The sequence below is a fragment of the Podarcis erhardii genome, assembly GCF_964252035.2.
Source record: "Podarcis erhardii genome assembly, chromosome: 2".
NCBI lineage: Eukaryota > Metazoa > Chordata > Lepidosauria > Squamata > Lacertidae > Podarcis > Podarcis erhardii.
Genome location: NC_138498.1, coordinates 71703854 through 71729485, shown reverse-complemented (window position 1 = coordinate 71729485; position 25632 = coordinate 71703854). Strand labels below are relative to the sequence as shown.

The 25632-nt window shown below is 43.5% G+C and overlaps 1 protein-coding gene across 3 annotated transcripts in view; it reads left to right on the top strand.

The window, feature by feature from the left end:
• The first annotated feature begins 476 nt into the window (after window positions 1–476).
• The window catches only part of MST1R (macrophage stimulating 1 receptor), a 62987-nt gene continuing 37831 nt past the window's right edge, over window positions 477–25632 (top strand). The window contains exons 1-2 of one of the 3 annotated variants that reach the window (XM_081851258.1): window positions 477–1173; window positions 4981–6298. In XM_081851258.1, coding sequence (XP_081707384.1) covers window positions 5090–6298 — 1209 coding nt within the window. In that variant the 5' untranslated portion in view covers window positions 477–1173; window positions 4981–5089. Of the gene's footprint in view, window positions 1174–4478; window positions 4574–4980; window positions 6299–25632 lie in introns of those variants that run through there. The other 2 variants (XM_081851260.1, XM_081851259.1) reach the window with 2 other exon arrangements.

Genomic DNA, 25632 nt, shown 5'->3' with positions numbered 1-25632 from the left:
GAGGGGTAAGGGGGAGACATTGCTATTTCTCCTCAGGCAGCAAAATGTTTTAGGAGTGTCCCTTTTCTCCCTCACCTGTGAGAAAACCAATGGGAGAAGGTGATTTGGAGCTGCAAGGTGGCAGGAGTGGAAAGTATTAATCAGGATGCATACACATCATACATTTAAAGCATCCCCCAAAATAAATCTTAGTTCACCCCTCAGAGCTATAATTCCCAGCACCCTTAAGTAATCGTCAGAGGGCGTGTGCTGCGTACTCTCCCGGGCAGCTTCCAGTTACCACATACTGTAGCCCTTCCACCAGGATCCTTTGAGTTTATTTTTTTTAAGCAATAAATTTCATGCAACTCCTCGTAACCATCCACCCACATACTACGCATGCCAGACAAGTGCCGATGCCGCTGTATTATTTCGTAATGTCTGAAATCAAAACGAGCCTACAAACAGAAGAAAGGCTACTGTGGAAAACATTAAAAGCAACAACTTTATTACAGCATAATAAAACGTTTAAAGTCTTTAAGAGTCCTCTCACTCTTTTTCTTTTTGCTACTCCAAACCCAACCCAACACAAAATTAAACCCAAGGGATACACGCCGCGGAACGGAGGCAATCACGGCTTCCGGTCAGGCACCGCGGTGATTACAGACACGAGTCTTTCCCTTGCAGACGTTAGAAAGGTACTCCGCGCGAGCCACAGGCGGTCAAAGTCCTCTGGCCGCAGCAGAAAGCGCGGGGTAAGAGACGGGCCGGGTTGCGCCCTGTTCCGCCGCGAAGTGGCCCCGAGAAGTAGCCACAGTCGCCCGCGCCGGCTATCAGGGCACAGCCCGAGGGGACAAGCGCTTTCTCTGTCCCTGTCTCTCTCTTGCCAGACAGGGCGACTTCTGAGCGCGCCCGAACGCGCCAACGCGGGCTGCGCCTCCCTCCCTGGGAAGTCATTTGTCCTACAAGGGCGTCCGCTCCACTCCTCGACGACGGCGCTGGGACGCGACCCAAAGGCGGGAACGGGCTGTTACGGAAGCGGCCCGGCAGAAGGAGGAGGCGGAGACGGGCTGAGTGCCGCCCTCGGCGCGCTGTCCCCGCCCGGTCCCGTCCCGTCCTCCGCCTGGGAGCCTCCCCGGCCAGGTGTGTAGTCGGCGCCGAGTTCAGAGAGTCCGAGGCGGCGGCTGCGGCGGGGTGAGTCCTTGGCCACGGGGAAGTCAGTCGCTCTGTATGGGGTCGGGAAGGAAGGAGCTCAGAGGGGCCTCAGCCTTGAGGTGGGCAGTGCTGCCGGCCTTACCTTTCGCCTAGGCTCGGTTTCTTTTCCAGTCCACGAGCGCGTAGCGGGATCTGAATCAGGATCTGGGCGCATGGAAGGGGCGAAACTTCTCGCTGTCGCGCCGCGCCTGCCCCGAGGGGGATTTGCGCGGGGCGCCCGCCCGCCCGGGGGAGAGGGCTTTCCCCGCCTGGGTCACCTGTTGCCCAGGGCGCTTGGGAGAAGGAGAAGTCGAGCGAGGGCAATGCCGCCAGCCTCGCTTTCGCTTCTGCTGCGGAGTTGGCCTCAGCTCGCAAGCGGGGCACACTAGTAGACACCCATTGCCCACAACTATCACACGGCTTTTCTTTTCTTTTAATGCACCCTTTTATATGCGCGCCCACGAAAAATGCAGTGTGCGAAAACAACAAGGACAGGTTCGTTTGGCATCCTCACTTACTGCGCTTTAGCCAGCAAGCAAGAAGCTATTAAAATAGTCGATGACTGTACCTCCTTCCTGATACAGTAGTCTCTTGATAGATGGGTGTGTCGAGGGCAGTTGCCTTTTTCTGATTTAATCCTGATAGTGTTTTGCTGTGCTTTTTGGAGCTGTAATTATTATTATTATTAGTGGTGCGTCTGTGTGTACATATATATATTTATATATGTAATTGATATTTGTGTAAGCTGCCTTAACCCCTTAAGATTGAAAGGTGAGGCAAAAATGTTTCATCCCGAAACAGTGCTTGTTGGTGTGTGTTATGCAGGTAGGGTTGCCAGGGACTTTGGCCTGGCTGGGGCTTCCCAGTGAGTGTACACTCCTGGTGCCAAATGTGCTTTTGCTGTTGTGTAATGTTTGAAGTCATAACCCCCTTAAACCCCTCCATCTTTTCAGTTGTGCACTGGGGAAATAAACTTACTGGGTGATTCATGTTATTGCACTTGTTTGGGAGTAAACTCAGTTGAACTTCATGGCATTCCTGAATATGCATACATAGAATCAGAGTTAATGGATGGAGATATTTCTACAGGAGAGTAGGCACTTAAAATAAAGTATCTGGGTGTTCCATTATTATGTGTTAGCCACACCCAAGAATGCACCTTTGCACTGTGTGCGCATTTCCTCCCGTATATGTAGGATTGTGTGTGTGCTGCACCCAGTGATAATAAGATTTGATTATCCAGATCACTTAATGTTTGCTTCATTTGTTAATTCAAAGAAAGAGCGCCATTTTTTTTATTTTTTGGGGATTTCAGGAATATCGAAAGCTGCATTATAGAAAATCAGACCGTTGGTCTATCTAGCTCAGTACTGCCTACACTGACTGGCAGCAGTTCAGCCAGGGATTATTACCAGGCCCACCTGGTGATGCTGGAGATTGAACCAGGGATGTGAATGAAAGCAGATGCCCTACCACTGAGAAGCGAAAAGATATCACATAAATTCTGAGGCATAGCTGGGGGGGGGGCTGGGGGCATTGGGCGCCACACTGCCGGGGGCGGCACTTACCATGGGGCCTGCAGCGCGACCGAGCCATGCGTCTCTCCTGGAAGTGATGCGGTGGCTCAGGCGCCTGCAGGCTCTGCACTGCCCGAAACGGCAGCGTGGGGCTTGCACCCACTCTCCCTCAGCTACCCTACAACTGAGGGGGAGGCAGCGGTGAGGCTCCAGGCAATGCACCCAGCCCCAACTTGCCCCGCCCAATGTAAAACTGACTGTAAATATTAAATATTATGCTGCTGCATAAATTAAAAGTGGCAAGAGGTCACTCAAAACATACCATATTTTTCCATGTATAAGACGCCCCCATGTATTTTTGGGGACTCCAAATTAAGAAAACGCCCCTCAGCACTATCCGTGTATAAGACAAGCCCCAATTTTAAACCTAATTTTTTGGTAAAAAACAAACAAGCGTAGTCTTATACACGGAAAAATACAGTGTATATATATAAATTTATGCAATCTGGTATGATTTTATTTCCTTTTCAAACTCTGAGGCCTTTGGCAGGGGGGTTGTCCCAGCATCCAGTATAGAATGGTGGGGGTAACCTTGTTTCTTGATTCCAGAAATAGAAAGGTTTATATGGCAGACATTATTAGAAATGAAATAAGGCTCACGAAGAAGTCATTCCCAAATTGCCAAAAGCATCTGGCAGTTTTATCATCCAGATTATGTAAAAACCAGAAATAAAAGGAAAGGGAATTATTATATTGGTTCAATTACTGAAGAATGTAGTAAAAATAACTGTCTTGTCAAAGTTACAGATAGGTAGCCGTGTTGGTCTGCCATAGTCAAAACAAAACAAATTCCTTCCAGTAGCACCTTAAAGACCAACTAAGTCAGTTCTTGGTATGAGCTTTCGTGTGCATGTATCTGAAGAAGTGTGCATGCACATGAAAGCTCATACCAAGAACTGACTTAGTTGGTCTTTAAGGTGCTACTGGAAGGAATTTGTTTTGTCTTGTCAAACTTTAATTAATAATAGATGTACCAGTCATCTGTTGTTATGTTTTACTTTTTTGTATTCTATTGTTTGTATTGTCATATTCAATTCAATTAAAATGATTAATATGAATAATTTTAATTCAATTTTTAACATTACTAAAACCTTTTTAAAATAAACCCACTGTGCAATGAACCCATTGATAGTCAGTGTAAAACTGCCTGTAAATATTAACTGATGTAGACCAATTACATACATAGGAAATAATCCTTACGAAGTTATTATTATTACATACTCCACCTACTTTTTGGTATAATTTTTACTGAGAAAAGAAAGGAATTGTGTGTTTTTTTAATCCATGAGATTTTGACACCCTAGATCCTTTACTGTCTGGTGAAAACATCAGATCAAAAGCAACAACACTTAGGACACAGATATGATGATGGGCACCAGCTAAAAGTTGTTGAGTTTTCTTGGCAAAATCACAATTTATTTGCCAAAAACAACACTGCCAACATGGGTTGCCATACATCCGGATTTTCAAGAACATTGTATGGCTGGATTTTCACAGACAGTATAGCCTCTGTAGAGGATTCCTTTACACAAGGAGATCCAACTCCCTTTTATTGTGCGACCCACAAAAACTTATGCTGTAAGAAGGAAACTTCTGTTTCAACTTTTAAACACCTTCTGAAAACTTTTCTATTCCACCAGGCCTGTCCAGGCAGTTAAGAATACATCTTCCCACAATTGTTAATTGATTTCTGTTTTTAACTGGTTTTTACAATATGCTTTTATGCAGGGCTTTTTTTTCAGCCAGAACTTGCCGGAACCCAGTTCTGGCACCTCTCAGGCGGGCACCATTGCCATTATAAGAGAACGAGGGAGGTGTTCATGGTGAGTTCCGGCACCTCTTTTTCTAGAAAAATAGCACTGGTTTTATGTATTTTATTTATTTTTGTTGTAAACCTGTAGAATGCCCTTCCATTGGATGTCAAACAGATAAACAACTATACAACTCTGAAGGCAGCTCTGTATCGGGAAGTTTTTAATTGTGTGATGTTTTGCTGTTTCTTTTTGAAGTTGGAAGCTTCTCAGAATATGAATATTTTTATAAATAAAATATAAAAATATAAGGAATCTGTTCATCTTTTAGGTGCCACAGAACTGTTGTTTTTGCTGCAGCAGACTCAACACAGCTTCCTAATATCTTCCTCTTCTATCGGATGCTCCGTAATACTTAAATGCAAGCTTGTTTTCTTTTTTCTTCAATGTCAGTCATTCATATTTTCTCTCCCTTTCAGCTGCAATGCGATGGTAGACTATTCTGGATGGATTTCAGCTCCACACAGAACTGAAAAGCTGAGGTAGTCTCTGAGGTCTGGGACTCTGCATTACTGTTACCTCCCTAGTATGGGTGTATCATTGTTATTTTGCCTCACATTGGGGTTATTGCCCACAATAATCATTGGGAAGGCATGGCAATGCCCACCTCGATGGTCTGACTCAGCCAGAGATTTCACAGTGAAGTACAGCTTCCCTACATTCGATGCTGGGAGTTCCATACAGAACATTGTCACTTCTGAGTACGATGATGCGATCTTTGTTGCAGTTCGGAACAAGATCTTCATGTTGAACTCAAAGATGGAAATTCTGTCTACGATAGTGACTGGTCCCTGGGGTAACGCCGCGTGTGAGATCTGTGCCAAATGCCCCGTGAAAGGGCCAATGAACCCCGAAGATACAGATAACATAGTTCTGGTGTTGGATCCTCAAGAATTTTGGCTTTATAGTTGTGGGACTTCCCATCATGGAGTCTGCTTTCAGCATGAGATTAAAAAAAATGGCAATGTTGTGTCAGTCGACACCAAATGCCTGTTCTCTGCTAAATTTAACAGGCCTTCTGAGTGTCCAGACTGTGTGGCCAGTCCTTTAGGCACAAAAGTTGTAGTTTCTGATATGACAAACACGGTATACTTTTACGTTGCATCTACCATTAACAGAAACATTGCGGAGACATATAGCCCCAAATCCGTGTCTATACGGAGACTCAAGAGTAACGCGGAAGGGTTCGACCATCCTTTCCACTCCTTAACGGTGCTACCTGTGTTTCAAGACACATACCCAATTAACTATGTGTATTCCTTTGAATACCGGGATTTTGTATATTTCCTAACAGTCCAAAAAGAAAACCCTGAGTCCAGCGTGTACCACACTAGGATCGTACGGCTCAGTACTGAAGAAACAGAAGTACGCACGTACCGTGAACTGAACTTGGACTGCCGCTTTAACACCAAGCGGAAGAGGAGTCTTGGGGCAACCCCCAGGGATGTCGTTTTTAATGTTTTGCAAGCAGCTCATGCTACTCAGCCTGGCTCGAAATTGGCTCCTGAGATCACTGTCAGTGATGCTGACAGAGAACTGGTTCTCTTTGGGGTGTTTGCTGAAAGTCTGCCAGGCAGCAAAGTGCCCCGGAATTACTCGGCTGTTTGCGCTTTCCCCGTGAACAAGATAAATGAGGCTATCGATGAAGGGATGAAGGAGTGCTGCAATGTGGATGTCCACAACAGTGTGCCTCGAGGACTGAAGTTTTATCAGGGTTTGGAGTACTGTCCACATAATGTGAGTTCCCAGCAATCATTTCCCGTCTTCTTACATGAAATTATTGTATGTGATATCAGAGGTGATTCTTAGGCCTGGTTGGAGGAAATTATCATTAGTCACTTATATACAGTATTTTTTACAGGCTTTAAAAAAAATATTCAAAACAGTTCTTTGAGATAAGTTGCACTGAGACCCATTTTAAAGACAGGAAATTAAGAAACTGTGAAGCAAGGTTACATGAGCATTGTATATTTACGTCAGAACAGACAGAAACAAGTGGTAGAGAGGTTGCCTGGGTGTTAGTAGGAGAGCCCAGTGCTTTGGGACTCCACCTTCTGGGGTGGTTTGGGACTCTGCAGGCTGTCAGCAAGGTACACCCCCTGCCCATCAAGTGTAGGGAACAAAAAACAACAACCACCCACCTGGGGGAAGGGCAAGGTTAATGAAACAAAGCACAGGCCAGAGGAGAGTTTCTGCACTGACTTTTAGAGAAAAGAGAGACATAGCTTCCTTCCTTCCTTCCTTCCTTTTTCTATTAGCCTTTCCATTAGTTCCCACTTGTTCCCATTGTCTGCCTTTTCTGCAAAGCAGGATCATTCCTTGTATCTACAACCTGAGTATTTGGTTTTGCTACCTTTAGCAGAAATGCCGTGGCTGTCCAAGGGCGGAATCTGGTGGGGGCAGAATGGAGCTGGCCAGCTGTAAACATGGCAGATGTGGGCTTTTAACCTGAGTGCAAATCCCAGCACTGTAGCCACCAGACCATATTTGTTAACTGAGGTGAACTGACATTACACAAAACCAAAAGAGACCTCTGCTGTGTCCTCTCTTTCTCTCTTTTGAAAGAAAAAAAAAAAACATTTCTCCAGACCTTGATACTAGTACAGTATTGTTTTTCATGAAACATGAGAGTTCTGTCAAACTTTTGCAAACTTTGTTTATTATTTATTTATTTATTTATTTATGTATTTATTACATTTCCAGGCAGTTAGTAAAGTGGTAAAAAATACAATACAAATACAGTCAAACATCGGTTGTCGAATGTAATCTCTTCCGGAAGCCCGTTCACCTTCCGAAATGTTCGACAACTGAGGCGCTGCTTCCGATTGGTTGCAGGAGCTTCCTGCACACACGTGAAAGCTGCGCTGGATGTTCGGCTTTCGAGAAACATTTGAAAATTGGAGAATTTACTTCTATGTTTTTGGTGTTTGGGAGCTGAAACATTCCAAAACGGAGGCGTTCAGGAGCCAAGGTTTGACTGTAAAACAAAACCATAATTTAAAAATGTGAAAACATAACAGACTGCAAACATTAATCTTACATATCCTCACAGTTAATAATTTCAGGGTTGCTGGGAACAGCTATCAAATATTTCTTCTTCATCAACATGTTGGAAAACTTACCCAGTTCCATGATATCATTCTGTTGTACATTCCCCACCCAGACTAATGACCTCCAACAATATGTTGGGTGAAGGAGAAAACACACAGTTTGGTGATATTATGGTACTGAAAGGGTTTCTGCACATACAGGATGGCTGTCTAACCTTTGGTCCTCCAGATGTTGCTGGACTACAGCTCCCATAATCCCTGACCACTGGTCTCGGCAGCCAGGGCTGATCGAAGGTGGAGTCCAGCAACATCATCTTGAGGTCCACAGATTGGCCTACCCCTATGACCCCTACATTACAGGGAAGATGGAGAGAACCAGACTCTGGGTTGCCATTTTTAGCAGCAGCTAAAAATCACATGCTATGAACAAAGCATAGTTCCTTTCTCATTCATCTTGGTGTGGAAGAACTGATCAAAATCCTGTATGCTTGGTTTGTGGATGCCAGTGCAAACCCCCTAAAGATCCAGGATAAGGTGTTTTTTTTACCTTTAATAATAACCTTAATTAATTTGCTGATTTTTCATTATACTCAAAAGCAAGGTACAATAGTAGTAGTAATTATTATTATTATTATTATTATTACTATTTATTATTTATACCTTGCCCATCTGGCTGGGTTTCTCCAGCTATTCTGGGCAGTTCCCAACAGAATATTAAAAATAAAATCAAACATTAAAAACTTCCCTAAACTTCCCTAAATAATAATAATAATAATAAGTGGGTGCTAATCCATGAAAGTGTGTGCTACAATAAATCTGTTATTCTGTAAGAGTCCACAAGGCTCTTTGTTGTTTTAGCTTCAACAGACTAGCATGGTTACGTATCTGGAAGCTGTTAGATATATTGATAACTCCTCTGGGAATTCTTCATAGGTTTGTTTCCAGACCAGCATTTTAATCTTTATAATCCAAGATTCTCTTGAACTTACCCATTGATTAAAAGTATTGCTGATCTTCATTTATTTATCAGAATGGCCACAATACGTTCAAATACTGGGAAAAGAAGATACTTTGAATAATGGAGGGTGGGGTGCTACTAGAATAACAAGCATTATGTTTCGAGCCAATGTGGTTTCTGGAATTGCATGTTTTAAGGCTTCTGGCATGCTGGGGATTCTTTTTTTTAAGTTTTAAAACAGAATCAGTCAAAGCATACTTATCTTCCATTTTTGAGTCCCCTCCCCACGCCAACACACGTGCTCTCCCGAATCCTTTTCACATTCTGTGCCTCTGGCTTTCTTTGGGTTTTTTTTAATCTACCCATTTCATTAATATTGAAGCTGTGAAGCAGTCTCCATCTCAGTCTACGTTCATCAGCTTCACTACCATCATTTAGCACATGCAGCTGTTTCATGGCTGCTTGCTGCAACATGTACTTCTGCTTCTTTAAAAGGGAGTGGGGAGGCTTTTGTGTTGGTGGGTGTTTACGGAGTCTCCCATGGCGATGATGTTATTGCATCACTTTCGTTAAAGCTGGAATATAATAAGATAAAATGATTAGTCCAACGAGTTTACACCGGATGGAGGCAAAACCAGAATTCAGTTGTGGTGGCTGGAATCCAAGTGCACACCCTTTCTGAAGCGGAGGCGGTCGGAAAATCAAGTATTTCTCCTTTGAAATCTTTTTCGTAATCTCCCTGCTGGGATGGGTTGGGAATGTGCATTTGGTTTGGGCTCTTATGATTGAACAGAGGTGGGAAAGGGTAATTTAAGAAGCAGCACTGCCCTTAGGCCAACGTTGGCGTTCCTCAGTGCTGCAGCATGCATGCTACAGTTTGCTTTGGTACCTGATATCCCAGGCATGCTTGCAAACACGGAAGAAATACATAGCAGCTCCAATGTGTGCGAAATTTGGTCCATGTGTTCCTTATGGTCCCATTTCTTTACTCAAGGGAGCAGTGTGCTTGTGCAGGCAGCGTAGGGTATAAGAATGTAAGAAGAGACTTGCTGGATCAGGCCAAAGTCCCACATAATGTTGCCTTTGGTTCTCACAGTGGCCAACGAGATGCCTATGGAAAGCATGCCAGCTGAAGTGCAACAGTGCTCCCCACAGGTGGAATTCCCAGCAAGTAGTACTGCCTCCTCTAGCACTGAAAACAGAGCACAGCCATGGTAGCTGTTTTAAAGCCATTGAAGCTGGTGGCCATTGCTGCTTCCCCAGGGGACCAAATTCCATTACAGTGGTACCTCGGGTTACAGACGCTTCAAGTTACAGATGCTTCTGGTTACAGACTCCGCTAACCCAGAAATAGTACCTCAGGTTAAGAACTTTGCTTCAGGATGAGAACAGAAATCGTGCGGCGGCAGCAGGAGGCCCCATTAGCTAAAGTGGTACCTCAGGTTAAAAACAGTTTCAGGTTAAGAACGGACCTCCAGAATGAATTAAGTTCTTAACCCAAGGTACCACTGTATTTAATTAAGTTGCAGACAAAGAAGTTATTTCTTTTGTCTGCTCTGAACCCTCCAACATTGAGTGTAACTGGACGTCCCCCAAGTTACAGTATTGTGTGAGAGGAAGAAAAACTTCTCCTTGCCCCCTTTCTCCACACCATACATAATTTTATTTATTTATTATTACATTTATATCCTGCCTTTTCTCCAAGGAGTTTGTTATAAGAAAAAAACAACTGCTCCCTGTCCCTTATGGGGTACCCAAGAGCCTGTATAGAGTCCTTATGTAGGTTCTCTATCAGTAGGAGAAAATAGCAGAGGCCAACCAGAGAATATTGAGAAGCAAAGCAGCTAGTAAGCCTGATTTTTATTAACTGTTGCAACAGGGTGCTTCACAACCACACGCAGGAGGGACCCTGAACAATGGCACACAAGCCCTTATATTGACATTTGAAATTGCCCACCCTGGAGCCCAAGACCACCCCCCAATACATCATGCATAAATCACAGAAGGGTTGGTCTACAACAGATTCCTGTCTGGCAGGAAACCTGTTGATGGGTTTACCTGGCTGTTAATGAGTTTACCTGGGCAGCCTGGCTATTTTGTGATGATAAATACTTAATTCCTGAGTCCAGATCACAGGCTCGCCCTATTCATAGCTTAAATGTGCCCTTAGGGCAGAATTTGTGAGCAAATGCGGAGATTTTCCCCATTTCTTCCCTCCTTGTAGAGAAACATTTGAGGTCAATTTGGGAGAGACAAAATGGTTTCAGGACTTTTTTTCCTGTACCGTTTCAGACATACGGTTTATATATTTATGTATGTGTTTGCTTGGTATATGTATTTTATATCTTAGACCTTATAATTCTCATAACACGTTCAAGCTGGCATAAATGGTTCTTCCCTTTCCCATTACATTATGGGAGGTAGGTTAGGCTGAGTGGAAGTGGGCACCCAATGAGCTTCATGACTGAATGGGGACCTGAACCCTGGTCTCCCTAGTCCCAGACCAACACTAAATATTATACTGTACTGGTTTCAATTTATTTTATGTATTAAATTTATATATCGCCCTTCATTCGTAAATCTCAAGGTGGTTTCTGTATGATACAACAGGAGGGAAAATAAACTGTTCATTGCAACCAGGACTGAAGGGTAAAATTCCAAATATTTAAACCAGTTAGTTTTTTAAATACAATAGGCCAGAGGGGCATGGCTATTAATTTTATTTATAGAAGGCAATTGGAAGGTATGCAAAAAGTCTCAGCCAGCCATTTGCAGCTGCTTGGTTTTCTCGACTTAGTTACTGGGGAATGCACTTCAAACGTTCAGCATTTCTCCCCCTTTCCGGAGGCAAATCATATTCCTCTCATGTTCCTTATCTCTGTTAGGATGTAGCTGCTAATAGTCCCATTATTACATCGTGTATTCCCAGGTGGCACTGACATAGAGCTGATTCAAACACTGAGAAAAGGCACATCGCACAGTCCTCCTGGGACAATGCTTCTTAAAAGTACATTATCGCTTGGTGTATTCGAGGACTGGAAATGTTGTTTTCCAGCCATTGAGCAAGGATATTGAAGCTGAGTCTTCATTTTATGCCCTTTAATCTGTGGGTGCAAGATGTTTAGTTACAGTGTACACCAGTGTACACCAAGACAGAGGTAAAAGTAAGAATTGGAAAGAGATGTGTGAGCAGATGAAAGAGTAAAGACATTTTGAATATGAGGGCAGTGGAGAGGCAAGACAGGGTAAAACTAAGATTAAAGCAAAAATCAGATCATATAGAAAGAGTGATGGGAAAGAGAATGCAAGCAAGCTTATTTGTTAGCATTGGGTATAATCTAATATACAGGTTTGCCTGGGAGCAAGCCCCATGTGCTCCCTATTCATCAAAAAGTGTCATAATTATTTCCCATCTTTCCCCTCCTGGTTGATGTATGGTTTACTTTGTGGCTAGCCCCATACTCAGACTGACATGCCTCGGTTCTTCCAGTAGCCACTATGATAAACATGGCCAGAAGTGGTAGCTTGGTCTGTTTATCAAATATTTCCTAACACTTTAATAAACCAAACCAATGGACTTATGTAACATTTCTAAGTGGGATCTGGGCTAGCTGAGACCTGATGGCTGCACACCCCTTCCTATATATTTGCCCACGCAAACAAAAACATTGGCAGGATGAATAGATAAATGTCACTGGCTCTGCAATTCTATGATTAAAGTCTATGGATTATTATGCAATAAAGCTTAGTCACCCCCTTTTCTCGATCCTCCTGCATCCTTACATAGATGTCTGACTGAAGCACAGATTTCTTCAAAAAGAGGAACAGGGAGTAGGCGATAGTGAAATCCCCATGCAATGTAACCAGAAAACAAGGCCAATGACACTTGAGGCCTGCTTCTCATGACATAGTAAGCAAAACTATGGCTTACTGGGACTGTTGTGAATGTGTGGGCTCCCAGAGAAGAGCTTAAAGCTACTTTGCTTTTCCTTGGTCCTTTTTGCTCCTGTGCCATGCTGAGCTAAGCTAAGATTTAGATTAGTGTGTTGTCCAAAGGTGGGCTCAGCTTTCTTCTCACCAACCATGAGCTGCAGCCAAGAACAAGTATTCATGTGGACTCCAGGTAAACTATAACTTGGCTTACCAATTACAGATAGGTAGCCGTGTTGGTCTGCCATGGTCAAAACAAAATAAAAAAATTCCTTCCAGTAGCACCTTAAAGACCAACTGAGTTAGTTCTAGGTATGAGCTTTCGTGTGCATGCACACTTCTTCAGATACACTGAAACAGAAGTCACCGGACCTTTCTATATAGTGAGAAGGTGGGGAGGGGTATTACTCAGAAGGGTGGTGGGAATGGGTGATTGGCAGATAGCTGCGATGAGCCTGTTGACGACTCTTAACGACTGCAATAGGTCTAACAGGAAAAAGCAAGGGGTGAGAAGGTGAAAAATGGCTTTGTCATGTATAATGAGATAAGAATCCAATGTCTTTGTTCAAACCAGGTCTCTCCATAGTTTTAAGTTTGGTGATAAGTTGCAATTCAGCAGCTTCTCTTTCCAGTCTATGCAGTCATGCAGACTTAGCAGCCAACGTGTATTGGGTCCCCCAGCCCTCAACACACAGCAAAATGTTTCTCATATGTGACACAAGAGTCCAACACCTTCTCTTTAGGCTACACTATTGTTGTGGAGATACTGCATTTGTCCAGCATGCAAACTGTTGCTGGTGAAAATGCAGTTCGTCCCTAAGGTATGCATCTGCAGCTATTAGGACTGTTGCATGAAATAGAGTTCCATGAATGTCATAGGCATGTGATCACAACTACTTATTCACTTCATTAATGGTTTTGAGAGATGACAGGGACCATGCAGGGAAGCGCTGTTGTTAAAATCTTGTCTTATTTGACGCTCATGCCCCCCAAACCAAGCCTGGAATCTTGGGCAGCAGAAAGAAACCAGGAAGGAAGCTTTGCTTTAAGGCATTTAGGCAGCCGTTCCAGCTAAGTTGCAAATCTTGCCTTTGAGCAGCTCTTGTACTGTGAAGATACTATTGTTGAAGATAATGTAGAATAGAGAGCAGAAGAACTGCATTTGGAATGTGACTATGCGTTCTGACTCTTGGTTAATAATACTCACATTACAAACAAATTTATACAAAAAATTGTTTAAGTTGCACTTGTGAAAAGCCTCCATGTCTTCTCCTTCCCCAGATTCCCAAGTTTGATTCAAGATGGGAGACCCAAATTGGGGATGCAAATCTGCCACCCTTCCCTGAGTGCCTCTTGAGGCAACTGCTTCAGAAAGGCTTGTGGTGGTACCAGCCCTGCAATTGCCTTCAGAGTACCTTTAAATCTCTTGGCTTTGTTTCCATTATGAGTCACAGCAATGGAGGGGAGGATTTCATCTCCTTTGGCCAGGTGTAGTGAAGTCATTGGTTTAGTTGTCTATTTGTCATTTACGTTTCTTGAGTAAGTTTCTCCTTTGAGCCTTGAAGTATCAGAATGAAATTTGGCATGCACAGTCAGGAGGACACAATTCTACATTGTAAGTCTGAAAACTAACATGAACCCCACATTTATTTGTGTGTGTACAAAATATATTATAATGCAATATCATCCTAGAAGACTGAAATACTGGAATGGATGTTGGTGGACAGCATTCTATATTTCACATTTGAACCCTAGCATAACCATTGCACATCTTAACCCAGACCCTCCAAGTGTCTCTATTTTCCAGGGACGTCACTGATTTAGAGAAGCCTTCCCTGTTTCTGATTTGTCCCACTTTTCCTTAGGATGTCCCTATTTTCATTGGAGAAATGTTGGAGGGTATAGAGTTATCCGACCCCTGAGCCGTCTTGTCTGAAGGCAATCCTATATAGGGAAGTTGGGGGGGGGGGAGTTTAATGTTTTTATATATGCTGGAAGGTGCCCAGAGTGGCTGGGGCAACCCAGTAAGAAGTGCAGGGCATAAATAGTAAAACTATCATTATGGAATAGGATGTCTCTATTTTCATTGAATAAATGTTGGAGGGTATGTTAGCCCTCCAAGGCCCAGGGCAAGTGTACCCAACTGCCCACCCCCCCCAGCATGGACCTGCATATTTGGGTCCCAGAGTTTGTGGGTGCAAAATCATCCATAACTCCTTGAGTAACTTGAGTAATCCATAACTCCTTGAGTTTTCAAGGTTTCAAGGACGTTTTCAAGGTATCTGAAGAAGTGTGCATGCACACGAAAGCTCATACCAAGAACTGACTTAGTTGGTCTTTAAGGTGCTACTGGAAGGAATTTGTTTTCCTTGAGTAAGTGTCAGGGATTACTAAATAATTGGAATTACTAAATGCTGGGAGCCTTCCCCTGGGTGCCAGACAATTTAACAGTGTAAGAATATAAGTTGAGCTTGTTTTTCCGGACTAGGGCATCACCTGGCAGATAGGCCATTAAGACAGAGTTGGGAGGGGGGACGTTTTCAAGGTTACAGTGGGAGACGATGTAGGAAAAATTGTGGGTTTTTGCAAGAGGCTTGACAAGTGGGGGAGAAGCGGAGCTGGGAGAACTCCTGGCAGGCTGGTTGAGACAAGCTGGGGCACAATTTTCTCCCTATGGGCTCATCCACACTTCCACTTGTCCCGTGCCTAGAAAGCACGGATCCGAGTGGTTTTTCATTTGCCCTTCTCCTTTCCCAGGGAAAACCTATTCTTCAATGCTAAATTGGATGAGACAGCAGTCCAGAGAAAACCCAAAGTGCTCTTTGTTCCGATTGAGTGCCAAAGAGCAGTTTTCCCTATAGGGGAAAGCAGTGAGACAAGAGGAAGTGTGGGTAAGCCCATGTCTGCTGTTGACTGCAAAGAGGGCCACCCACAATATTTTGATGATGTTTTTAATTTCAGTTTGTATTGATAAATTGTAGCGTTATATATTAGCGCCGTGTTTTGTTCCTGCTTCCCTGGTGCTTGTCCTAGCAGGAGATTAGATTTGCAATTGTGGGAACTGTACTATTCACATGTTTTGCAGTCCCCATTGTGCCACAGACAAATAAAATTGCTCACAGACTTAAAAAAACACCCACCTGTTCCATCAATTAAGCTGCCAGAACCCTAAAAAAAAAATAGGGATTTTTTCATGCTTAGTAACACACCATGTGGTGCTATACTTTTATTTTTAAGAGTGTGCCACTTCTTTGTTGACAAAGGTGGCTTCAGGCTGTAATATCAGTCTAGGTTTTTGGACTTCTTGAAACTGAAACAATTCTGGCATCATAAGAGTACTGCGAGCTGTGACCTTTAGGCTAGAAAGTGAGTGAAGTTTACCTGAAAGCTTAGTGGTTAGAAATGTAATTTCAACCCCTTGCAGAATACAAAGGGCACGTGATTATCAAAGTCCTTTCCAGCTTAGCTACTGTTTTCCTTGAGCTTATTACCTGGAAGTTATAGATACACAAAGGAACTCAAACAAATAAACTCACCTATGCTTCCTTTGTGTCTGGTACATTGGGCACCTGTTTTTGCAAGCTGCTCAAATTAGCTATTGTATTCTCTGCATCTGTGTTATAACATCTGTGTTATAATATCCTGCAGTTATGCAGTGTTGTGTTTCCTCTGCTGTTGTAGCCCAACCTTTACCAACTGGGTGCTGTCCAACGGCTTTGGGTTGCAACACCCATCGGCCAAGCCAGCGCAGGAGATCCCTCATCTATATACTGTAATGATCTCATGAGTTGACAAGGCTAATTCCTGGCATTGGGTCTCAGTCCTACTGAAGAATCTGAAGAATCTGAAGAAGAAGTATCTGAAGAAGTGTGCATGCACACGAAAGCTCATACCTAGAACTAACTCAGTTGGTCTTTAAGGTGCTACTGGAAGGAATTTTTTTATTTTGTTTTGACCATGGCAGACCAACACGGCTACCTATCTGCTACTGAGCCCTGATTCACTCCCACCCTAGATGTAACTGGAAGGAAGAATGCCTTGTGTTGGGCAGGTGAGGTATTAGAGATGCCGCAAGGAAATCAAGAATAACAGGTAGCTTTCCTCACTTTGAAAAGTGTTACTCACTTCATGATTGGGGTAAGGGTCCTCCAAGCATCAGCTGGTGCTCAAATGGCTATGTTAAATGCTTTCTTTGTATAGAATCCTTTGAAGTGGCAATTTCAGTGGACAACATGATTTAGGAACTTCAATCAAACCCCAAGCTCTGTTTGAGCCATGCTGAGAGATGCTCCAGTCAGGCCCTACAGCTGTGTGTAAAGGGATCAGTGCAGTTCATTCACACAAAATGACCATGGAGGTTCATTTAATGCTTGGCTATCTCTGGGGCAAAAATGTTCCTGAATTATGAAGTCTCTTTCTGTAGGGATCAACACTGTGAAAATTCCTTTGGCATATCAGCTTTATCTTCACTCTATTCACTTTCAGAGGACAGAGAGCCCATCGCATAACAACATTAACAACAGCAGCATATTTTAGGGGAGGACATCTGTTTGTACCAGCTGTATAGGTGTGAATGCTCCATAAGTTCTACATGCTTCATATATATTCCTCTTAAAGATCATCAGTAAAGAGTTGCACAGAGTTGAATCAGGCAGTGCATAGTAAAATAAATGTGGAATTTAAGGAATCCTGGTTATCATGCCTGTGAAGATAACCAAAGGTGGATCTAGGGGAGCACAACCAGTTTGATCATACTGGGCACAGAGATTCTGGGGCGCTGCAGCAGGAGTCACAACTATGAAGTCGAACAGAAGGCAAGAGGTGGAGGGGACACCAGATTTTGGTGTCACAGAGGGCGCCACTGAAATTTGAAATGCCAAGATACCAAGTTGTGCAAAAGTATTGTGGAAGACATTTTAGACTCCAGTTCTTGTTAGGTGGTTTGAACCTGTTGCTAATGCTCAGGAAATAAGATGAGAATGACAAAAGAAGTCTAGATTGCTCCAAACCTATTAAGAGCATGACCCAGCCCATAATTGCTCTTCCTGCCGCTTTCCTTGTACGGAAGAACCACACTTTTAGGTCAAAATAACTGTCCCACAGGCCCTCAGAGTGCTCAGCTCACTTCTCTGCAGATTCATTCTGTGTTTTAGAGAGAGAGAGAGAGAGAGAGAGAGAGAGATATTCATTGTCCATTTCCTGGCACTCGTGTGAGCTTTGCACAACTTTCTATTTCATACATTACTGTGCGTATGCTCTCTTTCATGGCTTTGAGGTTTGTTGCTCAAGTTAAACCAGACCAAAACTAAGACTTGTCCCAACTATCTTAGTTCGCTGCCCTGCTCTACACGTGTTGTCTCAGTGACAGCCCAAATCTGCCTGAGTATCTCCCGCAATGTAAATCTGTGCTATAAGAAAAACATTAGCAAATGTCACTAATAGCTCTGCTTTTTTTCTGTTCTCTTACTACGTGGCTGGAAGTGCATGTTGGCGTCTGTCCTCTAAGCTAATGAAAATGTTGGCTTTCTCAGGACCCTGCTATGAGTCCCGGACCTGTGCTTGGGACATATGCCTGAGGTTTCTTCACCTACCCCACCCCTTCCCTAGCCACAGTCTTGCCAAACCAACTTTCCACAAACCATCACTGTTAGAACGGACAGACTGACTCAGGTTATGGTGAAATGGTGATGAAGATTTCCTCTTCACTGCCTTCCTCCCAGAAGGTAGGAAGGAAGCACGTGGAGAAGACTGCAAGCTCATTTTTATTACTTCATTCATCTTCCTCTTGCAGTGCTAACTTGTTAAAGAACAGCGGTGACGGAAATTTTAGTCTCCACGGCATGTGGCAGCATAGTGGCGGGTCATCTGATTCGGCAGATGCGTGGCATCTTGAGCCCCAGCAGTCTTCAAGGATGGGTGTGTCAAAGCACCATAGAACAACAGAAGCTTGACTCTGTATCACTAGCAGCCTTGTGGTTGCTGTGCAGCATAGATAACTTATATCTATGTAAAGTCAATACATGGAAGGGAAATTGGCTTCACAGTCTGCTGCCATGAACCCTTCCATACATTCACTGCAGAGAGTAGAAGTTTAAGCAGGGATTTCCGTCATGTTCCCATGACTGCTTGGCACATGCTCTTTAATGTCTTTTTATTAGAGAATGTTTTACTCCAAATCAGTGCATAGCACATATAATTCCTGAAGAATTCAGGTGCATGTAGAAGGAAGTAGCCTAGAATAAGGCATGGAAGACCTTATTGGGATTGAGGAGTGGCAAGTCTGGTTAAAGGGAGATTTGGGGCAACGCTAATCTTGCTTTGTGTGGGACTGGTGAGGCCAGTGGTCTTACACTGATGGCAGCTTCTAGCCATGGGTCCTTGGCCACTGGCATGCTTCTCGGAGACTCAGGTCCTCTTGGAGTGGCCTCTGCAGTGGTTGCAAGTGTATCTGCCTTTTTCTAATGTGCAAGGTGTGTGAGAATGGCACACATAACAGTTCCTGGGTGTTTAAAGTACAAATAAAGCAGTACATTTTAGCTAAGTAGGGGGGAATATGCAAAAGGAAGATACAGTAAATAAACATTTTCTGGGCTTTGCATTTTTACACTTGCCAATGTTGATGACCTGGTTAGTGGGGTAGAAGTGGAAGGATCATTAGGCGCGAGTGAACATGCTCTTCTGAAGTTTATTATACAGCGGAAAGGAGCAGCCAAGCATACTAGGACTCAATTTCTTGACTTTAAGAAAGCCGACTTCATAAAACTTAGGGAAGTGCTGGGTGAGATCCCATGGACAGTAATACTAAAAGGAAAGGGAGTTCATAATGGCTGGGAGTTTGTTAAGAGGGAGATAGTAAAAGCACAACTTCAGGCAATACCAATGAGACAGAAACATGGAAGGTGCCTAAAGAAGCCAGGGTGGCTATCTAAAGAACTTTTAACTGAGTTAAGTTTAAAAAAGGATGTGTACAAAAAATGGAAAAGGGGGGAAACCACCAAAGAGGAATTCAAACAAATAGCCAGCACGTGTAGACACAAAGTCAGAAAAGCTAAAGCACAGAATGAACTCAGGCTTGCTAGAGAGGTTAAAAGCAACAAAAAAGGCTTTTATGGGTATGGTCGTAGCAAAAGGAAGAACAAAGAAAAAGTGGGGTCACTCAGAGGAGAAGATGGTGAAATGCAAACAGGGGACACAGAAAGGGCTGAACTCCTCAATGCCTTCTTTGCCTCAGTCTTCTCTGATAAAGAAAACAATGCCCGACCTGAAGAATTTGGAGCAAATGATTCAGCAGAGGAAACACAGCCCAGAATAACTAAGGAGAAAGTACAAGAATACTTGGCTAGTTTAGATGTATTCAAGTCTCCAGGGCCAGATGAACTGCATCCAAGAGTATTAAAAGAACTGGCAGATGTGATCTCAGAACCACTGGCAGTCATCTTTGAGAATTCCTGGAGAACAGGCGAAGTCTCGGCAGACTGGAGGAGGGCAAATGTTGTCCCTATTTTCAAAAAGGGGAAAAGAGAGGACCCAAATAATTACCACCCAGTCAGTCTGACATCAATACCAGGGAAGATTCTGGAGCAGATCATTAAGCAAACAGTCTGTGAGCACATAGAAAGGAATACTGTGATCACCAATAGTCAGCATGGATTTCTGAAAAATAAGTCATGTCAGACTAACCTGATCTCGTTTTTTGACAGAATTACAAGCCTGGTAGGTGAAGGGAACGCAGTGGATGTAGCCTACCTTGATTTCAGCAAGGCATTTGACAAGGTGCCCCATGATATTCTTGTAAAGAAGCTGGTAAAATGCAGACTTGACTATGCTACCACTCAGTGGATTTGTAACTGGCTGACTGACCGAACCCAAAGGGTGCTCATGAATGGTTCCTCTTCATCCTGAGAAGAGTGACTAGTGGGGTACCGCAGGGTTCTGTCTTGGGCCCGGTCTTATTCAACATCTTTATCAACGACTTGGATGATGGACTCAAGGGCATCCTGATCAAATTTGCAGATGACACCAAACTGGGAGGGGTGGCTAACACCCCAGAGGACAGGATCACACTTCAAAACGACCTTGACAGATTAGAGAACTGGGCCAAAACAAACAAGATGAATTTTAACAGGGAGAAATGTAAAGTATTGCACTTGGGCAAAAAAAATGAGAGGCACAAATACAAGATGGGTGACACCTGGCTTGAGAGCAGTACATGTGAAAAGGATCTAGGAGTCTTGGTTGACCACAAACTTGACATGAACCAACAGTGTGACGCGGCAGCTAAAAAAGCCAATGCAATTCTGGGCTGCATCAATAGGAGTATAGCATCTAGATCAAGGGAAGTAATAGTGCCACTGTATTCTGCTCTGGTCAGACCTCACCTGGAGTACTGTGTCCAGTTCTGGGCACCACAGTTCAAGAAGGACACTGACAAACTGGAACGTGTCCAGAGGAGGGCAACCAAAATGGTCAAAGGCCTAGAAACGATGCCTTATGAGGAACGGCTAAGGGAGCTGGGCATGTTTAGCCTGGAGAAGAGGAGGTTAAGGGGTGATATGATAGCCATGTTCAAATATATAAAATATATAAAAGGATAAAAAAATTCCTTCCAGTAGCACCTTAAAGACCAACTGAGTTAGTTCTAGGTATGAGCTTTCGTGTGCATGCACACTTCTTCAGATACACTGAAACAGAAGTCACCGGACCTTTCTATATAGTGAGAAGGTGGGGAGGGGTATTACTCAGAAGGGTGGTGGGAATGGGTGATTGGCAGATAGCTGCGATGAGCCTGTTGACGACTCTTAACGACTGCAATAGGTCTTAACGACTGCAATAGGTCTAACAGGAAAAAGCAAGGGGTGAGAAGGTGAAAAATGGCTTTGTCATGTATAATGAGATAAGAATCCAATGTCTTTGTTCAAACCAGGTCTCTCCATAGTTTTAAGTTTGGTGATAAGTTGCAATTCAGCAGCTTCTCTTTCCAGTCTATTTCTGAAATTCCTTTGTAATAGAACAGCTACTTTGAGATCTTGTATAGAATGTCCTGGGAGATTGAAGTGTTCTCCTACTGGTTCTCCTACTGGTTCTCCTACTGGTTTTTCTGTCTTGTGGTTCCTGATGTCGGATTTATGTCCGTTTATTCTTTGGCGTAAGGAGAGACCTGGTTTGAACAAAGACATTGGATTCTTATCTCATTATACATGACAAAGCCATTTTTCACCTTCTCACCCCTTGCTTTTTCCTGTTAGACCTATTGCAGTCGTTAAGAGTCGTCAACAGGCTCATCGCAGCTATCTGCCAATCACCCATTCCCACCACCCTTCTGAGTAATACCCCTCCCCACCTTCTCACTATATAGAAAGGTCCGGTGACTTCTGTTTCAGTGTATCTGAAGAAGTGTGCATGCACACGAAAGCTCATACCTAGAACTAACTCAGTTGGTCTTTAAGGTGCTACTGGAAGGAATTTTTTTATTTTGTTTTGACTATGGCAGACCAACACGGCTACCTATCTGTATATAAAAGGATGTCACATAGAGGAGGGAGAAAGGTTGTTTTTTGCTGCTCCAGAGAAGCGGACACGGAGCAATGGTTCCACACTACAAGAAAGAAGATTCCACCTAAACATTAGGAAGAACTTCCTGACAGTAAGAGCTGTTCGACAGTGGAATTTGCTGCCAAGGAGTGTGGTGGAGTCTCCTTCTTTGGAGGTCTTTAAGCAGAGGCTTGACAACCATATGTCAGGAGTGCTCTGATGGTGTTTCCTGCTTGGCAGGGGGTTGGACTCGATGGCCCTTGTGGTCTCTTCCAACTCTATGATTCTATGATTCTATGATTCTATGATTGGTGGTTCCCAGAGAGAGAATTTCCTACACAAAAAAAGAGGGGGGGTGGTTGTTTTTTTTTTTAAGCATTATCAAACTGTCACTTAGAAATTTTGGCTCAGCACTAGCTTACTTGCACATCAGCTGCAAACTGTCATCAAAACTAATACCCGTGGCTAAGACCAGCTTTTAAAGAAAGCGTTCTTGGACTAGTTTTTATTTTTTGTAGCCACAAATTTTCTTTTGACTGTTTAAAATGTTATCTTATGGCTGATTTTTGTTGTTAACATTTTAATATTGATTATTTTAATATTTTATGTTGTAAATCACCTTGAGAACATTTTGACAGAAAGGCAAGATGTAAGTGACTTAAAGAAACAAATAAATGGAAAGTTTTCACAGTGAAGGGAATTAAACCATGGGATTCCCCCCGCCCCAAGATTTATATTGGGTTTGGTGCTGTTTAGGTTGTTTATAAATAATCTGGTGTTGAGAATGAAAAATGAGACAGCCAAGTATTCCTGATCTATCAGGATGGTGAGATCTAAAGAAGACTGCAAAAGACCTGCAACCTGAGGACTAGGGGGACTTTCTCCTGACTCATGTTTGTTGCTTTTTCCACTCAGGAGAAGCAAGCACAAACCTGCATGAACACTTCTTTAATATTTTTGAACTGATTAGAGGGAGAGAGATTTCTGGGTCATTCTTTGATTTGTAGGTCTCGCCCAGTCACTTCTTACTCAGTAACTGATAGCAGGAGAAAATAGAAAAGTTTGCAAGGTGGGTGTGAAATGCATCAAGGAAATTCCTGCACAAAGACAGTGAGGCCCTGAGTCAGCAGAGCATTGAAAAACTAATTAAGAGGCTACATGATCAACTGTAACTGGTTTATGTGCTATAGCTTCCCCACAAGGGACCCTGGGAGCTGTAGTGGAGTGTGTGTGTTGATGTGGAATTACCCCTAGCCAAGAATGCTGATTACCTCTGAGAAACTCGTTCATCCATCCATCCATTCATTTAGCAGTTTTCACAAAGCACTTCATCCTATAATTATACCCCAAGGCTGCCTTGTTTCAAATTTAGGATTATTCACACAGTGTGGTGTGATTTTAAAATAGTTGCCTCACGGTGACTTAACCCTGATACTGTGAGGTCAATTGCTGGAGTAAGGAATATTTTAAGAATTTCCTCCAGAAATTACCAGTTCCATCACATGAATGTCTGTTGTGTAATTGTTTTTATGTGAACAATCCGCTGGGAGACATTTTGCCTTTTCTTTGGTTTTCCGCAAACCCAGCTGCATTTCAAGTGTAAAAATAAACAAATCCTGATGTGCAGGAAGAAAGCACCCTTTTATTTTCTCTCTCTCTCTGAACATTTATTACATATTGATATTTCCTGAAGATGAAGGATCTTTTTGTAAAATCAAGGGAAGCCAATAGGATTTTCTGGGCCTGGTACACTAGATGGGATGGGTGGGGGGCAGGTTGCGATTTCACTTTTTTTGTGAAACCTTCATTTCAAGGGAATTACCTTTGAGTAAAACATACAAAAGCCAGCCAGTTATGCTTTGTTCTGTGAAGGTATCATACTTGGGGCATGAATGAAATAATGTAGACATGAGGAAAATGCTTAAACAAACATACCAGAGTATCCTCCTCTATCCCTGTTTAGGGAAGTTTTTAATGTTTTAGGTTCTATCACTTTTATTATTATTATTATTCTGTTGGAAGCCGCCCTGAGTGACTGGGGAAACCCAGCCAGATCGATGGGGTATTATTATTATTATTATTATTATTATTATTATTATTATTATTATTATCCAGCTTCCCCTCCTGCTCTGGGATGGCTCCCCGTCCTGAGTCCCAGGGGGTAGTCAACATCCCTTCCTCTGGTTGCTTGGCAACAGTGATTAAGCATCCTTCACAATGGTGTTGCCTGCAAGTGACAAAGCATTAGAGTAGCCTCCATGTTTTGTAACTTTCTTTAGACATGTCATAAAATCGTGTCCAATTGGCTTACTTTTTTTTTTAAGAGAAAGTTAAGAGGGGGACCTAGTACATTTGCACCTCCTGTAGCCCCCTGTTGATGGCCTTGTGCCCATCTACATATTGGGTCATTAGCCCACTTCAGACATTACAGGAAACCATGTTTCCCTGTGGTGAGCCCTGGGCTCACATTATCTCTCTTCCCAAGAAGGAGATTGGAACCTTCTGCTTCTGATTTTAAACAAACTATGGTTCCTCATGATGTCCAAACTCAGGAGGAACAACTCTGTCTTACATGCGCTGTGGAAAGAAATCAGATCCTGCAGGGCCCTGGTCTCATGAGGCAGAGCATTCCACCAGGCCAGAGCCAGAGTTGCAAAGGCCCTGGCTCTGGTTGAAGCCAATCTAACTTCCTTAGGGCCCGGGACCACTAGGGTGTTGTTATTTATGGACTTTGAGGCTCTCCGTGGGGCATACCGGGAGAGGTGGTCCCGTAGGTACGAGGGTCCTAGGCCGTGAAGGGCTTTAAAGGTCAAAAGCAGCACCTTAAATCTGACCCTGTACTCTATCGGGAGCCAGTGCAGTTTGAAAAGCACTGGGTGAATATGCTCCCATGGCAGAGACCCCGTGAGGAGCCTCGCTGCAGCATTCTGCACCCCCTGGAGTTTCTGGGTCAGCTTCAAGGGCAGCCCCACGTAGAACGAATTACAGTAGTGAAGCCTGGAGATGACCGTCGCATGGATCACTGTGGCCAGGTCGGGGCGGGAAAGGTAAGGGACCAACTGCTTGATGCGGCGAAGGTGGAAAAATGTCACCTTGGCTGTTGCTGTAACTTGCGCCTCCATGGAAAGGGAAGTGTCAAGGATTACACCCAAACTCTTAACGGAAGGCAATGGCACTAATTGGGCCCCCGCAAGAGAAGGGAGTTGGTCTCTCATCCCCATGCCATCCCGACTCACCCATAGGACCCCTGTCTTCGAAGGATTTAGTTTCAAGATATGATAGCCACCTTCAAATGACTAAAGGATTGTCACATGGAGGATGGAGCAAGCTTGTATTCTCCTGCCCTGGAGACCAGGACCGAAACCAGTGGATTTAAGTTACAAGAAAGGAGATTTCGACTAAACATCAGAAAAACTTTATGACAGTAAGAACTGCTTGACAGTGGAACAGACTTCCACAAGAGGTGATGGACCCCCTACCTTGGTGGTTTTTAAGCAGATGTTGGACGACAGTTGGTCATGCATGAGCTAGTTGAAATTCCTGCATAGCAGGAGGTTGGACTCAGGGGTCAGCAAACTTTTTCAGCAGCGGGCCAGTCCACT